At 36.1% G+C, this 25,888-nt stretch overlaps 3 protein-coding genes across 6 annotated transcripts; all 3 read right to left on the reverse strand.

Annotated features, from left to right (window-relative positions):
• Positions 1-399: 399 nt before the first annotated feature.
• On the reverse strand, positions 400-10,104 carry LOC147535349 (kinesin-like protein KIN-14J). Of its 2 annotated transcripts, none has more exons than XM_086645459.1 (22): positions 9,706-10,104; positions 9,077-9,255; positions 8,071-8,329; positions 7,831-7,988; positions 7,633-7,740; positions 7,146-7,353; positions 5,959-6,086; positions 5,756-5,839; positions 5,580-5,657; positions 5,392-5,484; positions 5,262-5,291; positions 4,504-4,845; positions 4,335-4,416; positions 4,147-4,242; positions 3,884-4,063; positions 3,339-3,445; positions 3,057-3,235; positions 2,280-2,698; positions 1,977-2,140; positions 1,266-1,876; positions 969-1,072; positions 400-686 (listed from the first exon to the last, which is right to left on the reverse strand). In XM_086645459.1, exons 3-22 carry the CDS (start codon positions 8,183-8,185, stop codon positions 622-624), a joined length of 3,351 nt encoding a protein of 1,116 aa, XP_086501585.1. In that variant the 5' UTR covers positions 8,186-8,329; positions 9,077-9,255; positions 9,706-10,104; the 3' UTR covers positions 400-621. The 2 variants fall into 2 exon arrangements, with proteins under 2 accessions (XP_086501585.1, XP_086501586.1); XM_086645460.1 differs by having other exon boundaries at positions 9,580-9,888.
• Positions 10,105-11,712: 1,608 nt separating this feature from the next.
• Positions 11,713-18,084, reverse strand: LOC147535350 (acyl-CoA hydrolase 2-like). 2 transcript variants are annotated; one of them, XM_086645464.1, is made up of 18 exons: positions 17,770-18,084; positions 17,567-17,659; positions 17,404-17,471; positions 17,247-17,331; positions 16,373-16,419; positions 16,160-16,285; positions 15,626-15,703; positions 15,400-15,487; positions 14,583-14,695; positions 13,806-13,868; positions 13,660-13,715; positions 13,339-13,446; positions 13,153-13,209; positions 12,653-12,754; positions 12,388-12,436; positions 12,235-12,303; positions 12,060-12,150; positions 11,713-11,992 (listed from the first exon to the last, which is right to left on the reverse strand). In XM_086645464.1, the coding sequence occupies exons 1-17, from the start codon at positions 17,783-17,785 to the stop codon at positions 12,073-12,075; spliced, it is 1,296 nt and encodes a 431-aa protein (XP_086501590.1). In that variant the 5' UTR covers positions 17,786-18,084; the 3' UTR covers positions 11,713-11,992; positions 12,060-12,072. The 2 variants fall into 2 exon arrangements, with proteins under 2 accessions (XP_086501590.1, XP_086501591.1); XM_086645465.1 differs by having other exon boundaries at positions 11,713-11,980; positions 17,770-18,041.
• A 406-nt stretch (positions 18,085-18,490) lies between these two features.
• On the reverse strand, positions 18,491-25,031 carry LOC147535351 (acyl-CoA thioesterase II). 2 transcript variants are annotated; one of them, XM_086646615.1, is made up of 18 exons: positions 24,755-25,031; positions 24,549-24,641; positions 24,382-24,449; positions 24,171-24,252; positions 23,807-23,853; positions 23,570-23,695; positions 22,470-22,547; positions 21,802-21,889; positions 21,454-21,566; positions 20,646-20,708; positions 20,493-20,548; positions 20,068-20,172; positions 19,889-19,945; positions 19,632-19,733; positions 19,494-19,542; positions 19,339-19,407; positions 19,117-19,238; positions 18,491-18,960 (listed from the first exon to the last, which is right to left on the reverse strand). In XM_086646615.1, exons 1-17 carry the CDS (start codon positions 24,768-24,770, stop codon positions 19,161-19,163), a joined length of 1,290 nt encoding a protein of 429 aa, XP_086502741.1. In that variant the 5' UTR covers positions 24,771-25,031; the 3' UTR covers positions 18,491-18,960; positions 19,117-19,160. The 2 variants fall into 2 exon arrangements, with proteins under 2 accessions (XP_086502741.1, XP_086502743.1); XM_086646617.1 differs by having other exon boundaries at positions 19,148-19,238; positions 24,755-25,011.
• Positions 25,032-25,888: the final 857 nt, after the last annotated feature.

Raw genomic sequence — 25,888 nt, forward strand, 5'->3', positions numbered from 1 at the left:
CAAATATTGACTGAAACTAACAAAACCACTAATTTTCTTTTTAGAATTTCAGGAGCGGCATTTGATTTTGTTCATCAAATCTGTCTGAAATCATGGTGATAATAACGTTTGGTATAGGGCGTAGTTAAGGATCACCAGGGATCAATTTACAACTGTGTAGCCATTAAAATCAGAAGGCTACTTGGGATAGACCGAATAGTCGCTACAGATGCATCTTCGTTAAGGCATTGCCTGAACTAATTTCATTCGCATAAAGTGGCTAATCAATTTCATTTCCACCATAAATCTCTACCGAAAACCAGTAATATATAGTTCTTCAGATGCCTACATAACACTGACAGTCAGACTCGCACACGCCAAAGAAGCCCTAGCAATACAACACATTGAAGATAGAAAAAATGGTCACAAACTCAAAACTTAAATGTATATATCTTTACAAACTCATGTTTTTAGTTTTCTTTCTTCTTTTTCCATATGAACTCGAAGTTGTGGCTTACTTCGATCGATACAACTATGAATTCGTGTGATCATACACTTAATAACCCAAATAGGGAGAGGAAAAGAACATTCAAAAAGCACAGCCAAGAAAAGAAATGCTTGCTGTTGAAATCACTTCCCTTGTTACTGCCACCTTTTTGAGGTGGCCATCTTGGCTGCGAAACTGCTTATCGCAGTCTTTTTTGCACCTGAGATGAGAAACAGTAAACGATATATCAACATGGGTGAAGTAAAAGATAAACTCATAGGCGAAAGCAAAGAAGAAACGAATAGTTCTTAAAATATGTTTTGACGGGTATATAACATGAAAAGATACAGATAATTATGCCTCGTTATAACTCTTTCAAACTCTGATCGAAACAGTATCTAAGTTTTGTAATTGAAGTTTTCACAGCTGAATCTTGGTCGACTGCTATTTATGGCGACAATAAAAATAACAAGGGCTTGTACAATTAATTGGTAGTGCTTACTTGTTGAGACTTTCGCCGAATCCTTAGCTGCTGATGTCCGTGCCGATGCTGTTTGAAGCAGCTTTTGAGGCAATGTTCGAGGTATTTTAGAAGGTGCTTTCCCCCTGCAAAATAATAGCTTTCGTATTTTAACAAAGAGTAGCGTAGGCTTTCGCAGTTTCATTGGTTAGTTAAATACCTATCTCAAGAATCAAGATAAACGAAATAAACAGAAAAACAATATATATAGTTGAATTCTGGTAGAAATGGTTTCATGTGCACCAGTTGAAGGATGAAAGAAAGAGGAAAAGAACTCACTTCTCTGTTACTGTATCCTCTTCGGGTTGTTTTGCCTCTTCAGGGGGTTGTTTTGCACCTTCAGGTGGTTGTTTTACACCTTCAGGAGGTTGTTTTGCACCTTCGGGGAAAAGTGTGAACTCAACAATGCTGTTTATTGAACCATCAGTTTCAGTTCCCATTGACAACCCACCATCAGATATGTCACTTAACCTCTCCTCAGATTCTACATCACCAAACCCTAGTAGATCAATATCTGCAGAAAAATCTTCACCAGCATTTACTACAGCAAGCTTTGATTGTCGGAAAAATTCCTTATGGTGTCTAAAGTCATCCATTGATTGTGCTGAACCAGTGTCTGAATGTTTATCACTGTATTCTGAACAATTGTCCTGATCAGAAGCTGCTTTGTCGGCAAGTCCTGAGCTTCTAACACCAGACAATTTCCGAGTTCTCTGTGAAGCCCCGCTAAGAGAATGCCTCCTTGGAGAGGATGACGATAAACGCCTCAACGAGCTTAAAGCACTCTTTTCACCATTAGCGTGAAAAGGCAAGCCTCTGATATCTTTCTGTGATTGCAATCGATCAATCTCCGCGTCTTTTCTTGAAACCAAGTCTTTAAGAGATGCTACCTGAAAATTTAGAGACCGAAGTATTAAAATAAAAATTAGTTAATTATGTAATCAAAAAGAAATATATTAGGGGAATTGCACAACTTCGCAAGAGATATACCTGTTCCATCAATTCTCTAACATCCTTGCCCTCTTTATTACTCTTTGCGGCCCCTAGCTCAACTCCAGACACCCTTTCGGCAAACTTCAAGGTACTTACAGTCTCGGAATAAGAATCTGCATCAGGGTTAAGCTGTACAAACATGAGAGTCTTAGCCTGACCACCTGTAACATAAAAGAGAAAAATTAATCGACATTAGATTGAGAGGTACAAATTAAGAACTCAGATGTAGTTCACGTCGAGAGCATGAGAAGCAATCTGATGTATTTAGAATAAAGCAACCAACATAGAGAAAACTACTACCTAAAGAGCTCTGAAGTACTTGAGTTAGTTTGCTATTTCTGTATGGGACATGAGCATTCTTCTGAGATAGCGCGAAGATAACATCCCCAAGGGCAGATAGTGATTTGTTTATGTGTTGTGCTTCCTTGAGTCGGTCTCCAGTTACCTCAGAGCGGTCTACCCTTTCACTCCCCGCTAGATCTACCAAATGAAGGCTACCACGTAAAGTAGACTCACTCCCCAAGTCTGTACCACGAACATGAACAGTAAGAACACTATGTGATCTGCTACTTCTTTCATTTAGGGCAGTGGAACCAACAGCCCTGTTCATCAATCCAATTTGCATCAATTCGAGGACATCCGAAGTTGAATTGACGGGGTGCATGCTGGCATCAGGAACAGCTAGCCCATTGGGTTGTGAACTAGTCCATATCCCAAGTGTGTGATAGTCAAGGAAACTAATATCAACCAGAAAAATGAAACCTAAATTCTGTGTAGCTATCTAGAAATTGATACAGGTGTGTGCAAAACTGAAGGAAACAGATATCAGCCGTAAAAAGAAAAGCTTATAAACTAATATAAAGGAAACAAAACCTAGCAATGGAGTCATGGACCTTAACAGATCTAGGAGAATGATTTTCCTTATTCTTCTCCTTTTTTGTGTTATATATTTTTCGAAGGAGAAACATAAAAATTTGAAACTGCTTCAAAGTGGGTATATGCAATCTACACAGAAACGAAGTCCACCTATAACAAGAAAACTACATATCTTAGAACAAGAAAATAAATGAAGGATATCTTTTCTGGGAGCCGCCACTTGAGAGCAAATCACGGACTTGCTCATTATATATTTCAACCATTTGAACCCCAACTTCATATACAAAGGAGTTTTTTCTATTTTGAGAGATTTGAAAAAGATCGTTTAGAGCTCGATAATTTACACCCCAGTCATTTTCAGATGCTCCATCTGGCCCTGTCTGCGAGAAACAAAATTCAGGTGCATAAACTAGATATTCACTATTCAGGGTCATCAGTATTTATCGTGAAGATCAAAACTTAAGGAATTAAGAGATTGTGTACCATAGTGTAAGTCTTCCCTGAACCAGTTTGGCCATAAGCGAAGATGCAAACATTGTAGCCATCAAGAACAGATCGTATTAATGGTTGAGTATCAAAAAACACTTCCTCTGAAAACGAACAAAGATAGGTCAAACTTATGCCAAGTGAAGTAGAAAAAAGGAGACTAAACTTCCGTTGTGCTACAAAGAACATTGTAAGATAGATTTTCAACCATACATTGGCTCTTCGGCATGTTTGTGTGAAACAACATCGAGAGAGACAGAGATACAATGTTAAAGAAATGATTTTTCGCCTCAAAGAGATCTACTCTAAGAAAGCCAAGTATTGCCTTCACGTTTACGCCTCGAGGCCAGGCGTACATCAATTTTGGAAAAAAAAGACTAGTAGAAAAAAACAAGCAAGAACCAACAAACTAAAAGATTGTCTGAAGATGAAAATGTAGTAAGCTTCTACCTTCGCTGAACAAAGGAAGATACCCTTATACGTAAAGTAGTAAAAGTTTAAGAACAAAGAGATGAAAAAATTGACAAGAATAGTCTGTGTACCTTGAGTAGCTGCTGGACCGAAAACCTTATTGAACTTGAATGACCGACGGTTTTCTTTTCCCTGTTTCAAAGGGTTCCCAACAACCAGCTCACCATTCTCACCGATATATTCTATTGTTGTCTGCTTCTTGTTTTGCCCAGACAGGAATGGACGTACCCGACAATACACCCTAATGTTTCCTATCGGAAATAACAGTAGATTGATTAGCTAGATCAAACATCTTAGACTAAGAAATAAAATTTACGAAGTCATAAAATTGCACCTTTTAAGTCTTGAACCTCATTATACAGCCTCCTGTTTTCAGCAAGGACCCTATGGTAATTTTCAGCTGCATCTGTTAAACCCTTGAGCTTTGCACCTGCACAATGAATTGTTTAGCAACAGACAAGTGGATTGGTCACAAGTTCTACGCCATACACAAGATATCAATTAAACAGAAAAAAGTAATACCCAGACGACTAAATTCTTCTGCATAGCTTCTCTGTGTTTTGATAACCTCCTTCTTGATGGACTTAGAACCCAGCCTTAATTCCTGAATAGTTTCATGGATGTAAATGAACTATCAAACGTTAGCCATTACTGCGCAGAACCTAGGAATGTGCTTAGATAGAGCCATTACCTGAAGAGCTTGGAACTGGAAATCCATGAAATTTCGATAACTTTGTTCTCTCTCATACCACTTCTGAGCTTTAGATTCAGAAAAGGCTTCAAGTTCAGTCTCCTTGTTTCTGGAATCTGTCAGAAGGCATTCAAGTTCCTTCAATTTTTCATTGAACATAACTTCAGCTTCCTTGGCCTGTGACTCCAACTGTATGCAATGTTGTTCATAGTTCTTCTTGGTCATCTCTAGTTCTTGCCTCAGAGTTGAAATCTCAACATCAGTCTGGCCCTTCTCTTTTATTAATCTAACCACATCCTGCTCCTCAAGTTTCTTTCTCTCTTCAATTTTGGACTTTTCAGTCTGCAATGAACATGATAACCACTACCGTAAGAAAACAGGACTACATTTGAAATCCTTCAGTACCCGGGTGGCCGTGTGTAGTACCCATGAGCTTGCTCCAAAAGAAACAGACTAGAAAGCCATAAACGTTTGTTACGTTTCTTCTGCTTTTTTTTTTCTTTTTCGCAGATTATAGTTTCTAAAGAATTTGTATTAAGATGAGGAGCTTCAAGATATCATAAGTTTATCAATAATAGGGACCAATGAGATACTAGATGTACATTATTTGAAATGCACAAGTACACAGCGGCCAAGAAGTGCCTGAATTGGTTTGTAGTACAGAACTACAGATGGAAAATAAACTGTTAGGAACTTGTTATAAATAACATTAAGCGTGTTATTTACAAGGAAGATCTAAGTTCACAGTTAGAACTTACTTTCAACTGAAGAAGCTGGTTCATGACAATCTGAAAAAAGTAAAATCATCACAAATTTAGTAGCCGAGAATATAAATAAATGCTATATCTACTTGTTTACGATTGAAAGATGAAATTAGTTTGGAAGTACCTGGGCTTCTTCACCAGTCCCAGTTGCAAGGGTTTCAAGTACTCTGATTCTCGATTCGTACTTCTCTTCACGAGTTTTATAAAGATTGTTTTGCTGCAAGTGGGCAACAAAAATGAAATTTATACACAGTAGTGAAAGAATTCCATGAAAATTGAACGAGTTCTAACGGAAGTTGCAGAATAAATTACCATTCGTATATGTTCTGCTTGAGTTGAAAGTCGTCGCTCAATCTCTTGGCCAACTTTTTTCAATAGGCATGCTACACGCTGAGTGAATAAGAAACTAAGTTTCAGATAAAGGAAATAAGATGACTAATTATTTAGCATGATTTACTAAACACCCAAGTTTTCTCTCACTGGCATACATGAGGTAGTTCCCCATTCTTCTTCTCAATGCAATCATCAAGAACTGCATTCGTGATACTCAGAAGTGATTGAGTCGGAGCATTCTGCAACCAATATGCTAAAAGTCATTAGAGCATTTAAGATGATACTTCTCTGGCAAAAGAGGGAACTCCGAAAGTTACAAGACCTATTTTTATTAACAGGAAAGAACTCGAGAGATTACATTTAAACTATTTGATTTCATCATTTCTGAAATCTTAGTATCAGGAAGATCAGCGTAACGTCCTTGTTTGAGTTGAAAGACCTCATGGAACTTATGTCCAACATGATGAAGTAATGCTGTTGATGGCTCTACAAAAAGCACAAAAGGAAGCTTAACCATTTCAATGACTGGAGAACAAACTAATAAACCATATACGTGTAAAATATTAGACAGAGTATAAAACAGCTCAACTGATTAATATCAACGGTGAAGAATCCTATTCTTTTATACATAACGAGTGAGGGATCATGACAACAACGGAGAGAAAATCAGCTGATTCTTTTACACATATATATATACATATATGCGTATCCAAAAACATATTCTAGAATGTAAGTTACAACACTCAGCTTCATTTATTCAAATCAAGGAATAAAATGTCGACATATTTCGGTCGAAATGACCGAAACATGTCCTAAATTCACATCATCGAAACGAAATTTCCACCGAAATCAGACACGAAATTTCGAAACAGAGATTTAGGTTTAGGGTTTCGAAAGATTCTAAAATCATAACTCATATAATACCTTAGTCGTTTATCTTCTACCTTTCTGTTAATTTGTTCCATCTTTCTTGACTACTTCTCAAATCTTTTGTTCTTCAAGAGATTCTTCTCTTCTTTAGGTGATCTTTAACTTCAGATTCCGATTTGAGAGAGAGAGAGAGAGGAACAGGAAACAGTCGATTTTGGCTGAGAAGTCTTAGAAATAGGGATTAAGAGTTGTATTTAAGGAGAACACAATTTTTACTACAAAACAAGGATGTTATGTTTTATTTCTGGTTAGCCCCCTAACTATTACTATTATAGCAGATTGGACCCCTAAACTAACTGTTTTAGGTTTACATCTGATAAATAATTCAATGTACCCCCTAAACTAACTATTTAATTGCATATAAACACCTAACTTTAACTGTTTTAGTACTAATAGAGTTAAATAACTCAATTTATCTCCTAAACTAATTGTTTTATTGCAGATTAATACCGAACTTAATTGTTTTAGAACTGTTTTATCATTCCGCAAATTTGTAAAATTTCCACACAGACCGAAACGTTTCCACGAAACGTGTCCACTTTTGGACCGACCGAAATTTCCATCGAAACCGAAATTTCGTTCCTTGATTCAAATATAAGAAAGTTAACCATATACCTGACATGACAGGACTTCGCAAAGCACGTATAAAATTCGACTCTGGAGTACTCTTACGCCTCTCCTCTAAGGAACCATAAACTTCTTCTCCTAAGCGTTTCCACCTACTATTAGCATGGTCAGTCGATTTGCTGGCATCTTCCGCGAGATTTGAAGTAAATTGTTCCCTAAGTGCCCACAGGCACCCCAAAACGGGTCTCATAGATCCCTGCAATTAAACCAACTTACATGATCATAAGAAAGTTCACACGTGAGGTGACACTGACAGAAAGCCCCAATAGAACAGAAGGCAGACATGATCAGGAAACTCAGACTATCTCACTTGTATAATTTCATTTATTTGTGCGATGTGCATTGTACATTTTATGATGCTTAGATTTGCTCATTTGCTGCCAATACATTAAATTTAACCTGTTTTACATCAACATCCATAAAAGCAAGAAAAACATCCAGTTCTTATCTTACTTGTATGCAACCACTAAATTACCTGTTCTAGGTCTTGCAGTTCAAACTTGGGCATACCCATTTCACCCGCAACCACCAGAAACCTTCTGACACTCTCGTTCACGTTGTGTGACTCAGAAGGACTTCCGACCTACAGCAAAAAAATACACATTGAAGTAAGAGGCATTTTGTGCAACTAACTTACAGCAGATAAACTAAAAATATATTAACAGAGCACAACCTCCTCTGCTGCACCATGACTCAGCCTGTTCAAAATGCTAGAAAAAACAGTCCCATCAATTAACCTAGCTCTAAGTTCCTCTTCTGAAGCCTCCAATGGTAACTTTAAATAAGGGTCAATATCATTCAACCACTCCACTAGTGTTGCTCGCCGCTTAGCTGTGGAGCAGATGACCTCATTAATAGTTGGAAATCAAATCACATTGTATGAAGAGAGAAAGGTAAAGCCATTTTTTCTAACCATCAGCCTCAAGATTGCTCTCCATTGTTGGTTCAGTAACTTCCTCATTAGCGACTACATCTGACCAAAAGGTTTCCCCGTTCCCGCTCTTTGAATATTGTGACCGGTAGTTCATTACAATATCTTATAAAGGTTCAAAGGTTCACTTTCAACGATGCCTAAGGCAGAAAATCTCTAGGCTCTTCTCCAAGACAATTGATCTCATCCATGAAGGGTACCGCATCAAGAAGCTAGAGGTTAAATGCATTGTTCGAAAATCCTGAAATTACATGTTATTACAAGGTCATTCCGTGCCATACAAGTATACAACATAAAACACCAGGGGCAAAGAAGTAAGACTCAAAGAGAAAACAAAGTCCATTATTCTTTTTCTTACTAAAAACGAGAAAAAAAACTTAAGGAGCTTTATACATAAAACTGGTAGATGAATAGTTACTAGGTACAGTGAGCAAAATTAATGAATTAGATGACTGAATTCATTTAAATCTGTTCTGAACTTTCGATACTGAACTAGGCTGATGGCAAAAGAAAATGTAAATGATTGCACTTGTGGACTAGACTTAAAGAATCACTGATATGTTGCATAAATTGCTTGTTCCTAAAAGATGTAATTCAATACAATAACGTGTTGAATATGGATTCAGGAAAAAATAACTCCAAACGGAGTCAGGAATGGGACTATATGGATTCTGTTTACCCTACTAATAATCTACTTTCTCCATTTTAAGGGTAAAACATTTATCTTACAATGGTTACAAACGATGTAAGTCTGCTCAAGAATAAATCAAACAACTAAATTTAACTATATTACATAATAATTTCAGCTTCATTATTTTCAAGATGTCTAGTTTGTACTAATTTACATGTTTAAGGCTTTAAGCAGACAGCTAATGTCTAAAAATCAGAACTTAAGCGACAAACCTATGTTAGGCGATACTATTGTAGGGAGTAGAGAGAAAAAAATACTGGGTAAAGGATCTTAATTCAATCATGTAAATCGACATACCTACAGGGAAAGTAGAAACTTCTCCAATACCACCCAAAATTGACTTTGTTGAACCTTTAAACCTTCTCCATTTTAAGTTACTTCGAATTACTACTCAAAACGGTGAATCTCAAAAGCCTTGGAACTAAAGATTACTCTAAACCCTTCAAATATCAGAATTGGCAGAGTAAGGCACCAAACTGTAAAGAACATAAACTAAACATCAGATCATGGTTAAAATCGAAAACCCAAACAACAAAAATTTTCATTTCACTCAAAAAACCCGCCAAGAAAGAAGTATCTTGGTAAATTTCAAGGTACATTCAGAGTTCCTAGCTCAATCATTAAAACCCCATTTCTAAATTGTACATGACATGAGCTTTTAGAACCTCCCCATTCCCCAAAAGAACCTAACCTTTTCTAAAATCCTCAAATCAAATAATGAAATAAGATAGAAATCCAACTATTAGAGATTGAATAAGAAGATTATAATCGTTACAATCATAATGCAGATCTATTCTTACATGGAAAGTTAAGTTTTTTATAAGGACATTATGAAGAACACATATATTGAGATCAGATCCAAACAATGTAATTAGGGTTTGAAATGAAAATCATTAATTTGCAGAGTTTGAAAAGATTATACATACCTCAACAGAAACAGATACAGAAGAGAGATAGAGAGAGAATGAAAAATTAGGGATTTGGTGTAGAAAGGAAGGAAATTTGGCGATGGAGCAGAGAATATGGCGGCAAAAGGGGCAAAATTGGATCCGACCTCTCTCTCTCTCTCTCTTGTTTTTCTCTCTCTACTCCTTCCTCCCTAAAACCTCAAACTTCCCTCCGAATTCTCAGAGAACCAATAGCTTTCTTTACTTGCAGATACCGAAAAGACCATATTGTCCTCAACGACAACCATAGACAATTATCCCCTACAACCAGAAGTATTTGTCATATGTACCCTAGGTTTTCATTTTGCACATTAGCCCATGAGCATTTGCTCAAGTAAAGCAAAATTTATCATTGTGTTTGTAATTTCCCTTGAGTGCACTTTCAGAGTATGCAATTGCCTCTTGGGGTGGGAATCGGGCGAGCCCTGTCAGACTCGCATAACTCCTTCACGGATTCGGCTCGGTCGAGCTCGAAACTTGGATGTCTGTTGGGTCTAGCGAACACTTTGGGTCGGACAAATTTGGAAATCAAGGTGTATGTGCCCCGGTTCAATTTGCAAATTTGCTCGGGCTTTGGCGGATGCGGGTGGTGGAGTTGCGGGGGATGAGAATAAAATAAATAAGAGAAAAGAACATGAATTAATATTAACTGATACAATGTTCATTTTAGTGAATTAGTCATTTTTAAGAGGTGAAAATGAATTATCAAAGTTAAGTAATATAATTTCTTTTTTCTATAAACCCATATATTTGTTTCTAGTCTCTCTATCACCCCCTCCACCCATCATTTCTTTTAATTTGAACCATTAAATATAAGGTGGGGATAGGAAGTATCTCACTTTTGAGTTGTCATGTACATAAATCTTAACCTCTAATGTCTTTGCTTTGATCAAATACAGACCACTAGTTAACACAAAAAATTATTTTACTACATACACGGTCAAGATCTTCCCTCCACCAACGCGCGATTTCAAACTCAGTTAGTGAAACCACACCTTAATTCTTTAAATCAGGTCTAACTTACCTGATGTCTGAATTAATTCGAGTCAAATTTCAATTTATTGTGTCTAAAATGTCTAAGTCACTGGCTTAGATTAGTTTTACCTCCGTTAGGTTAACACGAGTTAGACTCTGACATGAAAAACGTTTAACTTTGATCTAAAGTTTGATTTGCATACGAATAGATCTGTGTTAAATTTTAAACTATTTATTTTTCTTTGGCCCGCAAACTCTAAATAATCGATTTAGATTCTTCAAATAAATTCACAACCGTGATACTATACTCAGTCACTCTATTGGTGAATCCTGATGGAGTGAGGTGGTATGACAAAATTTAAATAGAAAAAGTTTCTTTAAATCTAGCACTGCCACCTCACCTGACTGAGATTTCACACGGAAGAGTGGTCTGAAATAATAAAAATTTCCATAAATTTAGTTGAATTACATTCATTACAATGACAACAAAGCAATACCTGAGCCACAAAATAGGTTAAGAAAGTCGGTAATAATATTAGGTTCAATAGAATCCAAGTACAATATCAAAATATTTGGTCTTGTCTTCAACTCGGACAGCAAAAAGTCAAAATGCTTTCCAAATTTGAACATATTGCCGCCCCCAATTCAGGGAATTTTCCGTTTTGTTAACGTGGGTGTAGGTAACCTGACAGTTTACTATTTTTTATATCACCTACGTTTTCTTGAGGACTAGTTTGATATTTTAGGTGTCTCTGACACTCTCTCATTATCTTTCTTATTTTTGGAGAAGGTGATAGATGGGCTGGATCTGGCCCAAATTTGCCCCCAACAATGTTAGAGAGAAACATGGGTCGAAATATGATCGTCCACGGGCCTCTTTTTTTCGGGGCATGTTGTTCGTGTGACATACACTCGAACGGATGGAGAAAAAGTTGAAACACAAGCTCATCACCACCACCACCACCACCACTACCACCACTACCTCTACCACCTCAAATAGTTAATACTTAATTAAAAAGAAAACACAAATCTATTGTCTTGAACTGAAACAAGCTACTACATACTGTATTTTATGTTTAACTCACATTTTAGTTGTTTGATAATACTCTTATGGTAGAAATTAGAATAGATTCTCACTATAATCATTTATACCATAGAAACGTTTTAACGAAACAGATACAGACTGAGGCTATAGTGATAATCGGCGAGCAACAATTTCTCCGAGTCTATGTTCTACCATCTACAAGTTACACGATTATCGCTGTCTCTGTTTATTTCTCTATTTTCGTCCCTGCAATTTTCAGAGATAATTCATATTTCAAACTATATATGGATTCGAATAAACAAACATGTCTTACCCGTTTAACACATTTAAAGGTTTGATTTGGCAGCAAGATGTTGTGGTCTAAGTTCCCTAACCAGAGCTTCTTGAACTAACGAGACGACAAGCTATCAATTTACAGAGAAAATTGAAATTAAGAAAAGATTTTCATCAATAATGAGGTTATTCGATAATATCGATTGAATTAATACTTCTCCTTTCTTGTTAAACATTTGGGCTGAAGCGAATCCACGACCACTGCTTGCAGTTGGGCTTTCCATCTGTTAAAAGATTGATGTATTAATCTTTCAGATATTGGGAATAAGAAAAACATGAAAACAAACAGCAAAGGTTTTTGGACTTGCCACGTATAATAGCCAATCATCGGCTCTGAAAGGTCTGTGGAACCACATACTGGAAATGAAGATAAAGACGGTTAGAATATTTGAGTACTTGAAATGGGAAAAGACTAGAAAAGAAATTTTGCAATTAAATTTTTAATGTTAGAAAAATGTTAATATAAGGATCGTAGTTGAAGTACTTATATACAAGTGAAAAAATTGCGGTTTTTCGGGTTAAAACCATATCCGAACTGTATTCTGTAGTGAATATAACGAAGTGGAGACTTACGAGTGATCCAAACTGAGTGCTCTTGTCCTCATACCCTTTTTACGATGAGGATTCATGGAAATTCCGCTAAATATTAGATCTGAAATGTAGGTTACCACACATCTGCCATTTAACCATTGAAGATTGATTTGAAAATTAGAAAATGCATGATGAATAAGTCTAGTGTGCTTTCAAGTTTCATCCAACAAATTTTAAACATACTTGTTTGATACTCTATACCCTAACAACAAAAAAAGATCAAATACATAAAGCATTGAAAATTGCTCCATATTAGATAGTAATTTTTCAAAAACAAGTTGTAACTAAGGCAGTGTTTGTTTGTTTTTTGAAGTCATATCTGAAATCTGACTCGAGGTCTGAATTGAATCAAGTCAGATATCAGAATTTTTGTTTTTGTCTGACTCATCTGAGTGGCTACTTTGGGTTAATTTTGAGTCAAACTGAGTCAGATTCAGACACTGAGAGAGAGAAAACCGAATCTCGGGTGTGTAACTACTGACCTATGCAAAGCCGGGTCATCTGAAAGTCTTCCCCTAGGTTTAAACCAATACCTCAACCTGCAATTATTCGATATGTACCAAATACAATTCGTGATGTGAAACAAAATATAGATATCAAAAAAGAAGGTCGATAGATTTACAAGAAAATGTAGCAAATGAATCCATATTGGAAAAGAAAAAGCTAACCTTGGTGGAGCTTTACTTTGGTTGGTAAAATAATTATTTTGCTCGCAAAACCTTATATCTACAGGCCAAGGTTTGACATCTCTCGTAGCAAGCTTGTTCCGATAACCGCTGTTGTTAAAATTAATCAACTAGCAATATTAACAGGGAAAATATCGGAATAGAGATGCTTACTGAGATAAAACGAGGAATTACAAGGTAGAATCGTTCAGAAGCTATCATAAACAAGGGAACAAGGTATAACCCTAAGGTACATTATACAAAGTATACATGTTTCGAACATGAAATGAAACGAATATGACATCCAAGAGTGACAGATGAAACCTGGGAAGACGAGGATCAGAAATACGTTTTTCCCGCATCTCGTCCATTGATAAAAGCTGGAGTTTGAATTGTAGTTCGATCAGCAAAAGAATCTGCTAGCACACTTTAAGCGATTTTTGGACAAAAAGTCGTTGGAATTCAATTACCTTTTCTGGGGCAGGGACATCTGGCATCTCAACTTCCTGGTGTTCAAACCCATCTTCTTCTTTCTGAGAAATATATAACATCTGTCATCTGACGCTGTATAATTGACTTTAATTGAGCTGACAATAAACTAGTCGTAAAGCTTTGTAATAAAAAATATACTTAGAATTTTGGCTCTTAGAAATAAATATTAAAGCACAATTCAGTGATAGAGAATTTTCTTTACATTACTCACTCTTCTACTCACCATTGAGGTATTATATTTCTAATAATAAGTTTCAGTTAGTACTTTAGGAAGGATTAGTTGTTAGCTCTAACCAGATACTAGGCTGCCACTTGAAGATCACAATCCAATGTAAAGAGACGAAGCTGATCTAAGGTTGGATTTGAGCTGGATTTCTCGGGACTTCAAGGGTCGGGTGAAAAGAGGATGAATCCTAGGAAATGAAAGCCGGGGTGTTGTTCGATGTACGATGAAAACAAGTACATTATTGAATATATTACTTTAATAATCAACTAAGAAGAACAACATTATTAAAGATTAAGGATATAATTCACAATCAAACAAACTTTTCTCATTCTCATCTGTACCTCATCCTTTCCATAAAACCTCTCGGAATGGCTATACTGAATAGAAATGATTAAATCGAGAGTGAAAAAGTGATTGGCAAAGTGAACAAACCAACTTACATAGTAGGTTTCTAGTTTCAATAAGAAAAAATAGTAGGTTTCGTGTTGGTAAAAGTTTGTAAATGAACAAGTTGGACAAAGAGAATTACTTGAAAGGAAGCGAGCAAAGTGAAAATGATATTTCCATTTTGTATTGCATCTACTCTCCGTGTAGCATAGCTTTTCCCTTCACGTAAACGCTTGACCTCATATAAAATTGGCACTGAGAAAGTATAGATACGAAGACATTTCAAGTTTTGTACAAGTGGTCCGATAAAAATACTAATGGATTCAGAATGCAGCTCTTATGCAGATTTAGTCATAATTATAGGAAGGCCAGACCAACAGAATATGATGCGAATACCTGTTGAGGTATTTCAGTAGGGTGGTAATTATTCTTTAATTCACACATTTATTTCCCCACTTAGTTCAATACAAAATAAAGGGAAAATTGGTCCAATCTCCCTACCCCAATTTTTATGTCAAAAATGATCCATCAATACATTTTAGGCTTCAGCTCCCTATGTTAGTCTGGGCAGGTTCGCATAGAGTAAGGTTCTCACAACATATTATGTAGATTTGCACATTTTAGGGGTTTGCACAGTTTGCAGGGGGAGCCCAAAGCCAAAAAAATGTTGGACGTGTCTTTCTAACCAAATTCATCAGGAAATTGGATTTTCGGCCCAATTTCATGTAAAATAACTTAGCACTATTAATCAATATAGACATGTATATTTTCCTGGATTCTGCAAGAGACAGAAACCCAAGGCAATCACGTTCTTTTTATCGTGTTGAACACCCGCGTCTCTCTGCCTCATTCATGACCACATCACACAGGCGACTCTAGCTCCGAGAAAGAAGCAAAGGATAACTCTGGCAGAAATCAGAAAATTAGATATCAGTGAGGAAGAGACCAATTGGGCTTACTTGCAAGGTCGCCAACAAGTAGGAAATAACTGTGTAAACTATGCACAAGTTTGCGGCAGTCGACAGTCTTGGATGCTGCAGCCAATGCCTGCATATACAGACCAATAACATGATTTACGTATTAAGTGCTAGGGATAATACCAAGAGACTCCTCAACAACCAATACTATGCACAGGGGTGCAGAAATATCATGAGAAAAACCGAAAGAACGGTGGCTATAACATACCTGTGACATCATCTGTCCTCCAAAAACTTGTGTAAATCTTGGAGCTTCAGGCAGTGTGAATCCACGAAATGTGTTTATCTTTGGAAAGAACAGATCACAAACACAAGAAAATAGTAGTAAGTTATAAATCAAGATATGTCATTTCTTGAGCAGTTGAGCCCACCTTTCAAGGAATATGGGGCTATCGTTTCCAAATTCTTAGGATTAGGATATAGACTTAAGACAAGAAAGAAACCATCCAACCTCTTTATGCTATGCGAAGGAGGGACATCATGTATAGATGAATCGATACATATTTAACATTGCTTTGTAAAAATTTTGCTTTATCAAAAAAATTCCGAGGTTTCTACCTACTCCCCGAAAGAAATGTTGAAACATATAACCGTTTTATATACCTTCGGGTAGGCTTCTTATTTTTTAATGGTTTCTTTTACGACCGTTTTAATAATATATCGCCTTTCTCAAAAGCTTAAAAACCATTACTTCTACTAGATCTGAAAATTGATAATAATGAGAAATGAATAGATAACATACTTCTATTGGTTCCAACTGCAGTATACGTTCGATGATTGAGTATGTCTCTTGAGTTTCTACAGTCCTCCATATCGATTTAGGCTGCAATAAAGTACTACGTTCACCGGGCAACACCAAGCAGGTTAGCTGTAAACAGAGACAATGCATCAGATAACTCATATAGTCATATGTGAAACAACTATTACAAGTTTGTATTATGCATAAGGAATATACCTTAACCGTAGCGATTACATCAGCCGGATGGCCGGAGGTTGAGGTCCCTATGCAACCAAAGCATTAGTAATATAAACAACAAAGTGCTACAAATGTTTTTGAATTAGAGAGTAAACTACCACGATTTGACTGCAACATTTAAACCATGGAAACGGAGCATAGATACATTACTAGGGAATATAGCCAACATCAATTTCTTGACTCAGAAAAAGGTTTTTTCTTTTCTGAATATCTCATTACGAAGAGCTGGCAGGTCGCACCGTGACTCTCTTCCCCGAAAAAGTCTTGGAAAAGCTAATGCACACAAAATAGGTGTTCCTTTCCACATGGGAAGTACTCCTTAATAAATTATACAGAATAGTTAAAACAGATGAGATCCACGTCGGTGAACAGATAACCTTTATGTAGAGAAGCTGGCGGGATACATCATCTTTCATTGCACCTTCTCATCACAAATATGGAAGAACTATCTGAAACTCTTAGATTAATCTTAACCAGCTACAAACTTAATGCAGGATAATATCTCATAATGGGCATTCCCATTACGAACTTTATCTAGAAGATAAGTCGAAACCCGACTTATTTTTCTTGTCATCCTACGTGAAATCTAGAACTAAAGGGAAAGGGATATTGTAGGACATGAAGTAAAGACCTTTTCGTAGAAATAAGGCAGGTATCGACTTGCGGGTGTTACTTTTTTTTTTTTTTAACTCAGCAGAGCTCAATTTCCACAATTTTCTTCCTTCAAATTGGGATGTAATTCTTGGATGTGTAGATATCAGATAACAACAACAAAACATATCTTGCCTTCAGGCCAAACTAACACATTTTCGCCTCTCATCAATAAAAGATGAAGCAAAAAAAAGAATCTCACCATGCCCAAAAAAATCAAACTTTTTCAATTGAAGCTCAGAATGATGATCTTCCCCATCTGCTTGGATAGATCCATGGACCTCAGCCTGCCAAACAACAATTAAAAAACCTAGTACAGCAAATTACGGATACATCAAATCAATTATCAGAAAAATTACCTCCCCTTCCCAAATGAAATAAATTCCATCCCCAAATTCACCTTCTCTAACAACATATTCACCAGGATCTATATCAAAGAAATTCATACAAATTAAAGCAAAATTCACAAGAACAACAAATTACCCACAAATCAATTATGAATTTCATAAAAAGATAACTTACTATAATGTTTGAATTGAACAACTTGGGAAATCTTATTAAGTGATGAACTTGGTAGTCTTTGTAATAATGGAACCTGACCTAGAAACTCAGTAACTATTCTTCCAAAATCATATCCCAAACAGACAATAAAAACACTTTTAGCAAATGGGTTTTGGGTATTCAAACAATAAGTTCTAGAGAGAGAGAGAGAGAGAGGGAGTTACCAGCTTCAATGTCCATTAAAAGTTCAAGTGAAGAGTAGAGAGAGAACTACTAAAGCAACAAATCAAAAGGAAGAGAATTTGATAATATTAGTCTCTCTCTCTCTGCCTCACCAACTTTGATACTAAATTGAGGAATAGTTGATTTTTATAGTCATCTTCTTCATTTTAGTAGTCATTACCAACTTTCGTCTTCATTCCATTACTTTACCAGTTGTGTTTCATTATGGTTGAGTGTTGTTGATCTCGATAATATTGAAATCGACGATCGTAATAAGCCCAGTTAGTACAGTAGTAGTATACTACTAGTAGTATGTCAAGAAGAGAATTAGGGAAGGGTTAATTCTATTTAGCCCCTAATATGACCAACTTAATTTTTGGCTCCCATATTTTGCCCAAATTCTATTTTGACCTCCAAACTAACAATTTAGTTATTTCTGTCTCTCTTATTTCGAAAAACATACTCGTCGGTAGAGAGGGCCGACCTTTTGCAAGGGAGGCACACGGTTCCACTAGGCCATTTTCGTTTTAAAAAAAACATCTTTGTTGTATACAAAGGCGAAAGACGGAGAAGAGTTCGTATCTGACCATATTATTCTGTTAGGATATGTTGGTCTACCATTTTAATTTGCTGATCATCGATTCAGAATATCATATACACAATGAGAGCAACAATCAAACATATCACCCTATCTTTTCAAGCTTTCACCATTAACATTTCATAGAGATAAAAATTCTCATATTCTATAATAGTAACTTTAAAAATTACATGTATCAAGTATTAACAACTGTAACTGGATCAATCAATTTATTGTTTCCCTACCAACATACAAGTTTTGGGCTTTCTCCAAATCTGTCAAAATAGTCTCCAGTTTAAAAATCAATTGCTAACTCAAAACAACAAAAGGTCAAATCAACTACTCCAAGAATCGTCCGATTTCAGTCGATCTTTTGATTCTTTCTTATTCTTCAAGACCAAGGAAAGGTCAATAACCATGGATCAGACCGATACCCTGATCCATTAATTAATGAGTTCATACAACAAGTATTGACAACAAAAGAAAAGCTGCAAGATAATCGTCTAACATTTTATTCCATCTTATAATCTTTCTCCTTTTTCTTATTTCCCAAAATACAGCCCAAAAAATGTCGTGGTTGCTTGGGATTAATGGCAGAGAATTGAATCGTGATTTCCTGTGGAATAAACATAGAAACAAAGTCACCAAATCGGTCCTGAAAATAATTATGCCAATACTATGACTACGTGATCATATTAGGCGGTGAAGTTGAGATGGTAAAACAAACTTTTTGTTCATAATGTACGAGAAAAGAGAAGGATTAGGAACTTACATAGTTTTTTTTTTGTTGAACAGGAACTTACATATTTAAGACATCTAGAGATTTGATTTGGCCACCGGGCGTGCTGTTCTAGCTGTCCTAATTAAACCCTCTTGAATCAATGAGACAACAAGCTGTCGAAAGACATTGACAATTTCAAACAAGGAAGGAGAAGCGAGAAAAGAAAAGATGTGATCATTTCCAATATATTGAAATAAAGCGGAAGAAATTTACCTCGCCTTTCTGGTTAAACATTCGAGCTGAACAGAACCCACGGCCATGGCTCCCAGATGGGCTTTCGATCTGTGAAAAAGACGGAGGTACTGATTTTAAATTATGATAAATTAGAAACTACGAAGAAAAAAGAACGAAAGTTTTATTGTACTTGCCGCGTATAATAACCATTCATCGGCTCTTACAGACCTGTGAAACCACATTCTAGCGAGAAGTGGTAAGGTACAGTCAGTTAAACGTGAAGAAATTAAACAAGTAATATTAAGAAATATAATACAAGAAACACAACTTACGAATGGTCCAAACTGAGTGATGTTGCTTTTAGACCTCGCCTACGATGAGGATTCAAGCTTACAGAAAGAAGTATAAGATCTGAGATATAAGCTACTACACATCTGCCAACCATAATTCGAGATAGTTTTAACAATATTGAAAAAAATCTGTTCTATACTTTCTAAGATGAAATAGGAAGTAGAAGAGTAGATCTATCGTAAGAATTCAGGATGGTGTCTCCAAGATTCATGAATATGTTTAATGTGGAACAACCCACCTATGTAAAGCTGGATCATTTGAAAGTCTCCCCCTTGCTTTGAACCAGAAACGAGCGCTGCAATTATTCAATATTCACCAAAAAACATCTTGTAGGTGTAAGAAAATCCGGAATTCAAATGATTGAAACACAAAAAAAACAGTCTTTTAGGTTAAGGAATGGTATGAACAAGATCAAACCTTGGTGCAGCTTTAGTTTGGTTGGTATAGGTAGTCGGCTTGCAAAACCTTATATCTACAGGCCAGGGTACGAAATCTCTTGTAGCTACCTTATTTCGATAGTCCCTGTTCCACAATTTGTTAGGACATGGGTTTTGTTCCAATAGACGTGAAGCGAAAACATTGAACACAGACCCTTTTTAATATATCTATCCATATATAACCAACCATAAGGGAAAATCTCAAATTTTATATAAACCAGAAAAGGAAATGCTTACTTGAGGCAAGGCAGACTTAGCAAAGTAACAAACAAAAATGAGAAATAACTATCAAGTAACTAAAGAACAGGAATGACACAAGTTATAAAATGAACACAAAGTGAAATAATTTCTGACATAAATTTCAATTTAATCTTTCCAAAAAGCATACTGCATAATAGAACAAACCTAGGAAGACGAGGATCAAATAGGCGCCTCTCCCGCAGCTCCTCCATTGATAGAAGCTGGTGTTATATATTTTATCTCAATCAGCAGAAGGAATCTACTACAATCACTCCTCCAAAATGAAAATTTACAATAGAAGTTAAGCAATTCGGTTACCGTATCTGGAGCAGGAACAGATGGCATTGTAACTTCCTGGTGTTCGAACCCATCTTCTTCTTTCTAGAAACAACAATCCTTAGATTTGTCAATGTTTGATTATTCAAAGAAAAAGATACATATATTGATGCCACCACTAGAGCACCAATAGCACAACAATGTTAGACAAAGAGAAGAACACCAACTCTTAGAGCAAGCGATGGTGCTAGGTAAGTATGTATATGGATTATGGACAACTTGAAGGAACTCCATTGCTTGAACAAGTTACTAAAATAAACCAACATAGAAAATGGAAACAAATAGAAAATAGATTGCTAATTCAGATTTACTATCCTGACCCTATATATGTAATTGACATAAGAATGCGCTCAAAGTGGCCTCTTTGGACAATTGTATGATCTCATATTCTCATGTATTATATAAACCCTAATGCACCACTAAGGCCCTCACATACAACATACCAATAAACTTCAGACCTATTAAATTGACCATTCGTGGTCTGAAAGTGATCGTTCCCATTGACACAAAATGGAATTTACAACTACGCCACTCAAGCGGAAAAATGCCTCTACAAGTAGTAGGGTCTTGTGACTCACAAGCAAGATGAGTATGATATTTCAATGTTTTGTTTCATCTGCCCACCGGGTAGCAGCAAAGCTGCTCAAGTAAAATTACATAATTCTAGCCACCAAAGTTAAAATATGATGGACAAAGAGAAACTCATGGAGTGGGTATCTGATGAGATGAATAAGTAAATCAAGCAAAGAAAGTAAATGAACGACTTGGACTGTTGGACAAACCCCAGTACCTGAAAAGAAGCAAGCAAGGTGAATATGACATTTCCATTTTGTGTTGCATCTACTCGGCGAGTGGCAAAACTTTTACCATCACGTAAACGCTGAACCTGATAGATAATTGGCACTGGAAACATAAATGATGATTAGATACAAGATATATATATATATATATATATATATATATATAATGTTTTTACTTCAAGATCTGGCTAAGTAACTCTTACCATTGAACACTGAAACAATTAAAAAGCCTCTGATTATTATATCTTGAGGTAGTATCTTAAGGTAATAAACACATATCTATGTAGCAGCAAATCGGCACTTGGGATTTCATAGTCCAAAACGAAAAATAGACTTACAGCTAAGATCCCCAACAAGTAGGAAGTAACAGTGCAAACTATGAGCAAGTTTACGACAATCGACAGTCTTTGATGCTGCAGCCAATGCCTGCGTATGATCAGTACCCAGATTTAGGACATTAAACAATACCCATAATATAAATCCCAAAAGAAAAGTCTCCAACTAAGAAAACATCTTATTAAGAATGAGGAATAAGATACTAAATCAACTCAGTCCAAAAATTGTTGCAGTATTTAACAACGAATTGCAACTCAAGGGAGTTAGACATACATCCAGCAAACCATAGTTTAGTAGATAAAAACAGCTAATGGGTACTGGAATAACATATTCATACACATTTTAAATATTTATTGGTGGCCTTGCATGTTTGAAATGGTTTTGTTTTACCTCTATGCCTGTGTGTGTCCACTGTAGTTCAGCATTATCTTTTTTTTGCTTCTTTTAGGTTGTCAGTTATTATATCTGACACCTCATAACATTGTTGGGTACCGGTACGCGTAAGAGTGTCCATGTTATATCGATTGATCCCAAGAATTACACAAACTCTTTGCCAACAACTATTAATATTGTTTTAAACTTTGAATCATGTTAATCCTAAAAAAATTAATAGCACTGCACTATTTGGAAAATCTAAACTTAAACAAAAAAAGAATAGCTACTAGCATGCCTGTCCAATGAACTGTCCTCCAAAAACCTGTCCGAACCTTGGAGCATCAGGCAGTGTGGATCCCCGGAATATATTTACCTTTCAAACAAATAGAAGGCAAAAAAATAGTAATAAGTAAATGTCCAAGTGTCCAGGTATATTTTTTAATACTTGCGAGCATGTATGAGAACACAAAAGGAAGTTCGAGTTTTCACGAGTACAAAAGCCTAAATATTAAACTAAAGTTGTTAGAGAAAACAACAAACGAAGGGAGAAAAACAGCATTTTCTACTGACTTCACTACAAGTTTACAACAATTAAAAAAAATAGGCCTTCGCCCAAATTGCATCTCGACGACAAAATAGTGTATTTGAAACGGAATCCATGTGGGGAAGGTGAAATACCTCTCTCAACACTCGACAAACTAACCAGTGGTATCTACTAAAGATAATTTACACCTTCCCATAGCCACCCTAAGTCCCTAACAATATAACTATTACTATGTATGTGGATGCATATAATATACCTAACATGTTTGCGAAAACGGTATCCAGTACCCAGGAGCCAAGATACATATAAGAGAGGATTGCTACTCTTTCCAATGCCTAAGATCACATGGTAAAGTTTAAATCTAACAGTTACGTCATTTCAGTCATGTTAATCAAGAAAATCCATCTGTAAGCTTATCTGACATTTGCACAACCACTCAACCTAAACCAGGTCATGTAGCTGAATATGTATTCTGAGAATCTGAATAAAAATGGGAAACCAACCAGTCAATCTAATCCCACAGACCTATGCTATCAGAATAGCATGCGACTATTTCTAAGTTGAATCTGATAAGTTTATTGTTTTCCCTAAAGATTACCAAATCCAGCAATGTAGAGATAGGCAGGAAGATGAATCTGATAAGTTTCACAAGCCTAATAAGTGAGAAAGTCCTCCGATAATTCCTTAACATCATTTTATAGGTAAAAATTCATGGGTAAAACGTAATAATGAATCAGGATTAGTAACATCATTTCACGGAGATACAAAACAAACAAAAAGAAGTATTGAAGACTTTGTTCATACCATATCAAAAGAAAGGTTAAAAGAGCAAAGGCGAACTCAAAACATACTTCTATGGGATCCAAATGCAGTATATGTTCCAGCATTGAGCATGTTTCATTAGTTTCTTCTGCCCTCCATATTGATTTTGACTGCAGCATAGTACTATACTCATTGGGCAACACCAAGCAGGTAAGCTGGCATCATTTAAATACCATAAGATAACCCATTTGTGATATGAAATTGTAAAATATGTGCTGCCTGTGAAGGATAAATTTAAACATTATCCATTTACATCAAACAAATACCTTTGATAAAGCTATTACATCAATCTGACGGCAGAAAGTCGGGATCCCTGTAAAAACCATAACATCAATGATGTCTGTCGAAGAAAAACTACTACAATATGCTTTGGAGAGTAAAAGGCAGTTTAATATGCAAAACTCGCTCCGGCCCTTGGAAGTTGTTAATAAATCCAGCTTTAGGTACCCATGCCCAAACTTAACATATACAGGGTTTTTTCATGGTGAAGACTCCACAAGTCCGCCCAAAAGACTAGCACATTTGCTAAGCTCTAGCACGCACCTACAGTCCTGGGTCCGCACAAGGGACTATTTAAAAAGAAAACGGTCAAATTAAGAAGATAGAGAAAAAGAAAAACCCACTTCTCACCGTGACCAAAATAATCGTATCGTTTCAATTGAAGTTCTGAATGATCTTGAATCTCGACATCGTTAAATCCGTGAACCTCAGCCTGCCAATCATCTATTAGAAAGTCTCAACAAATTCTAATCCTTAACATTTCTCACTCTTCAAGCATTAATATTTTCATAAGATCTATTATCCCATAACAAAAACAAAAAACATAATAGGTTGGAATTACCTCCCCATCCCAAATGAAATAAATTCCATCACCAATTTCCCCTTCTCTAACAACATACTCCCCGGAATCTATTTCACACCCATTACAAACAAATCAAAGAAACTTTGTTAGTAACAAAACAAACAAGTTCAAACCCTAGATATATAAAAATAAATGTACAATCTTACTGTAATGTTTAAATTGAACAACTTCTGCAATTTTACTTAGAGATGAACTTGGGAGTTTTTGTAGTAGAGGAACATGAGCTAAGAACTCAATTACTGCCAACAACAACAAATTATTGTTAAGAGATCGAATTGAATAATCAAACAGGCAAAATTTTTGATTGATTTTAACCTAGACAGAGAGAGAGATTAATAGTAATTTGATTTACTCTGTTCGATTTCCATTAGGAAGGTTTGAATTTCCTTCTTCTTCCTCTTTAAGGTTTGAATTGTTTGTGTTGTTGTTTATTTTGAAGAGATTGAGTTGACAGAATCTACAGGATCATGGAAATAATGAAAAATTGTGTCTGGTTCGTCTTTTCTTTCTCATTGGCGTTGGGAAAAAAAAAATTCTCTTCTTTTTATCTCCACGTTTGGAACAAGTTTATTATTGGGTTAATTCTTGTCTCATCCCTATGTTATGATCGACTTCTTGTTTGATCCTCTGTCTTCTTTTTAAGCCCCATAATCTTCATCTCTTGACCGATCACCACCGCCAACGTCATTCTCTCTCTCTCATGAACGAGAGATTTGTGGTTGGGCGACCACGAATGTTTTGCAGCCTGCCCGGACACGAGAGTTTCATGGTTGTTTGAGCACAAGACGTTTTGTGGCTGACCAACCACGAAATCCTCAAGGAGGGTTTTACCAAAAAAACCCTCCTCAAAGTTTGGTCTTGGTGAAGAAGGGTCCTTCACCGAAACAACTTGTGTATATGTAGGAGAGAGATAGTGAGTACGAGAAAGCGAGAGAGTGACAGAGAGACAATAAGAAAAGAGAGTCCGTAAGAGATAGAAAGCGAGCGAGTGAGAGAGATATAGATACAATGAGAGAAAGGGAGCGAGCGAGAGAGAGGGAGAGAAAAACACTAGTAAATGAAGATTAGGAGCCAAAAAAAAAAAAAAAAAAAGTTTTTAGATCCAAAACGAAGATGTCCCATAGGTCAAATCTTGTTGACTATAGTCTTCACGGTCCAAAGACTTTTTTTATGCTTCATAGCCGCGTCCCTACTTTTTTTTATCTCCAACTATATTCTAGTGTTCTTTTCGTATTAATTTTTTTCGTTTGATATTAGTAAAATGTCAACCATTTTGTGTTGGATTATTACTTAATGAGTATCTCATCTAACTTGGAGATATGAGAAAAAGAATAGTAGAATACAAAATTCATTTATGTATCAGAGATGTAAAATCGCAATTAAAAAAATGTAATGGTTCTTGGTTAAAAAATTAGGTTGTAAACAATCCTACATCAGCGAGACAGAGTGTGGTGCTATTCTTAATAGGTTAAGCACTCTTCTCCCA

The sequence above is a fragment of the Eschscholzia californica genome, unplaced genomic scaffold, assembly GCF_041429995.1.
Source record: "Eschscholzia californica isolate CP2 unplaced genomic scaffold, dmEscCali1.0.p SCAF_6, whole genome shotgun sequence".
In the NCBI taxonomy this organism is placed as follows: domain Eukaryota; kingdom Viridiplantae; phylum Streptophyta; class Magnoliopsida; order Ranunculales; family Papaveraceae; genus Eschscholzia; species Eschscholzia californica.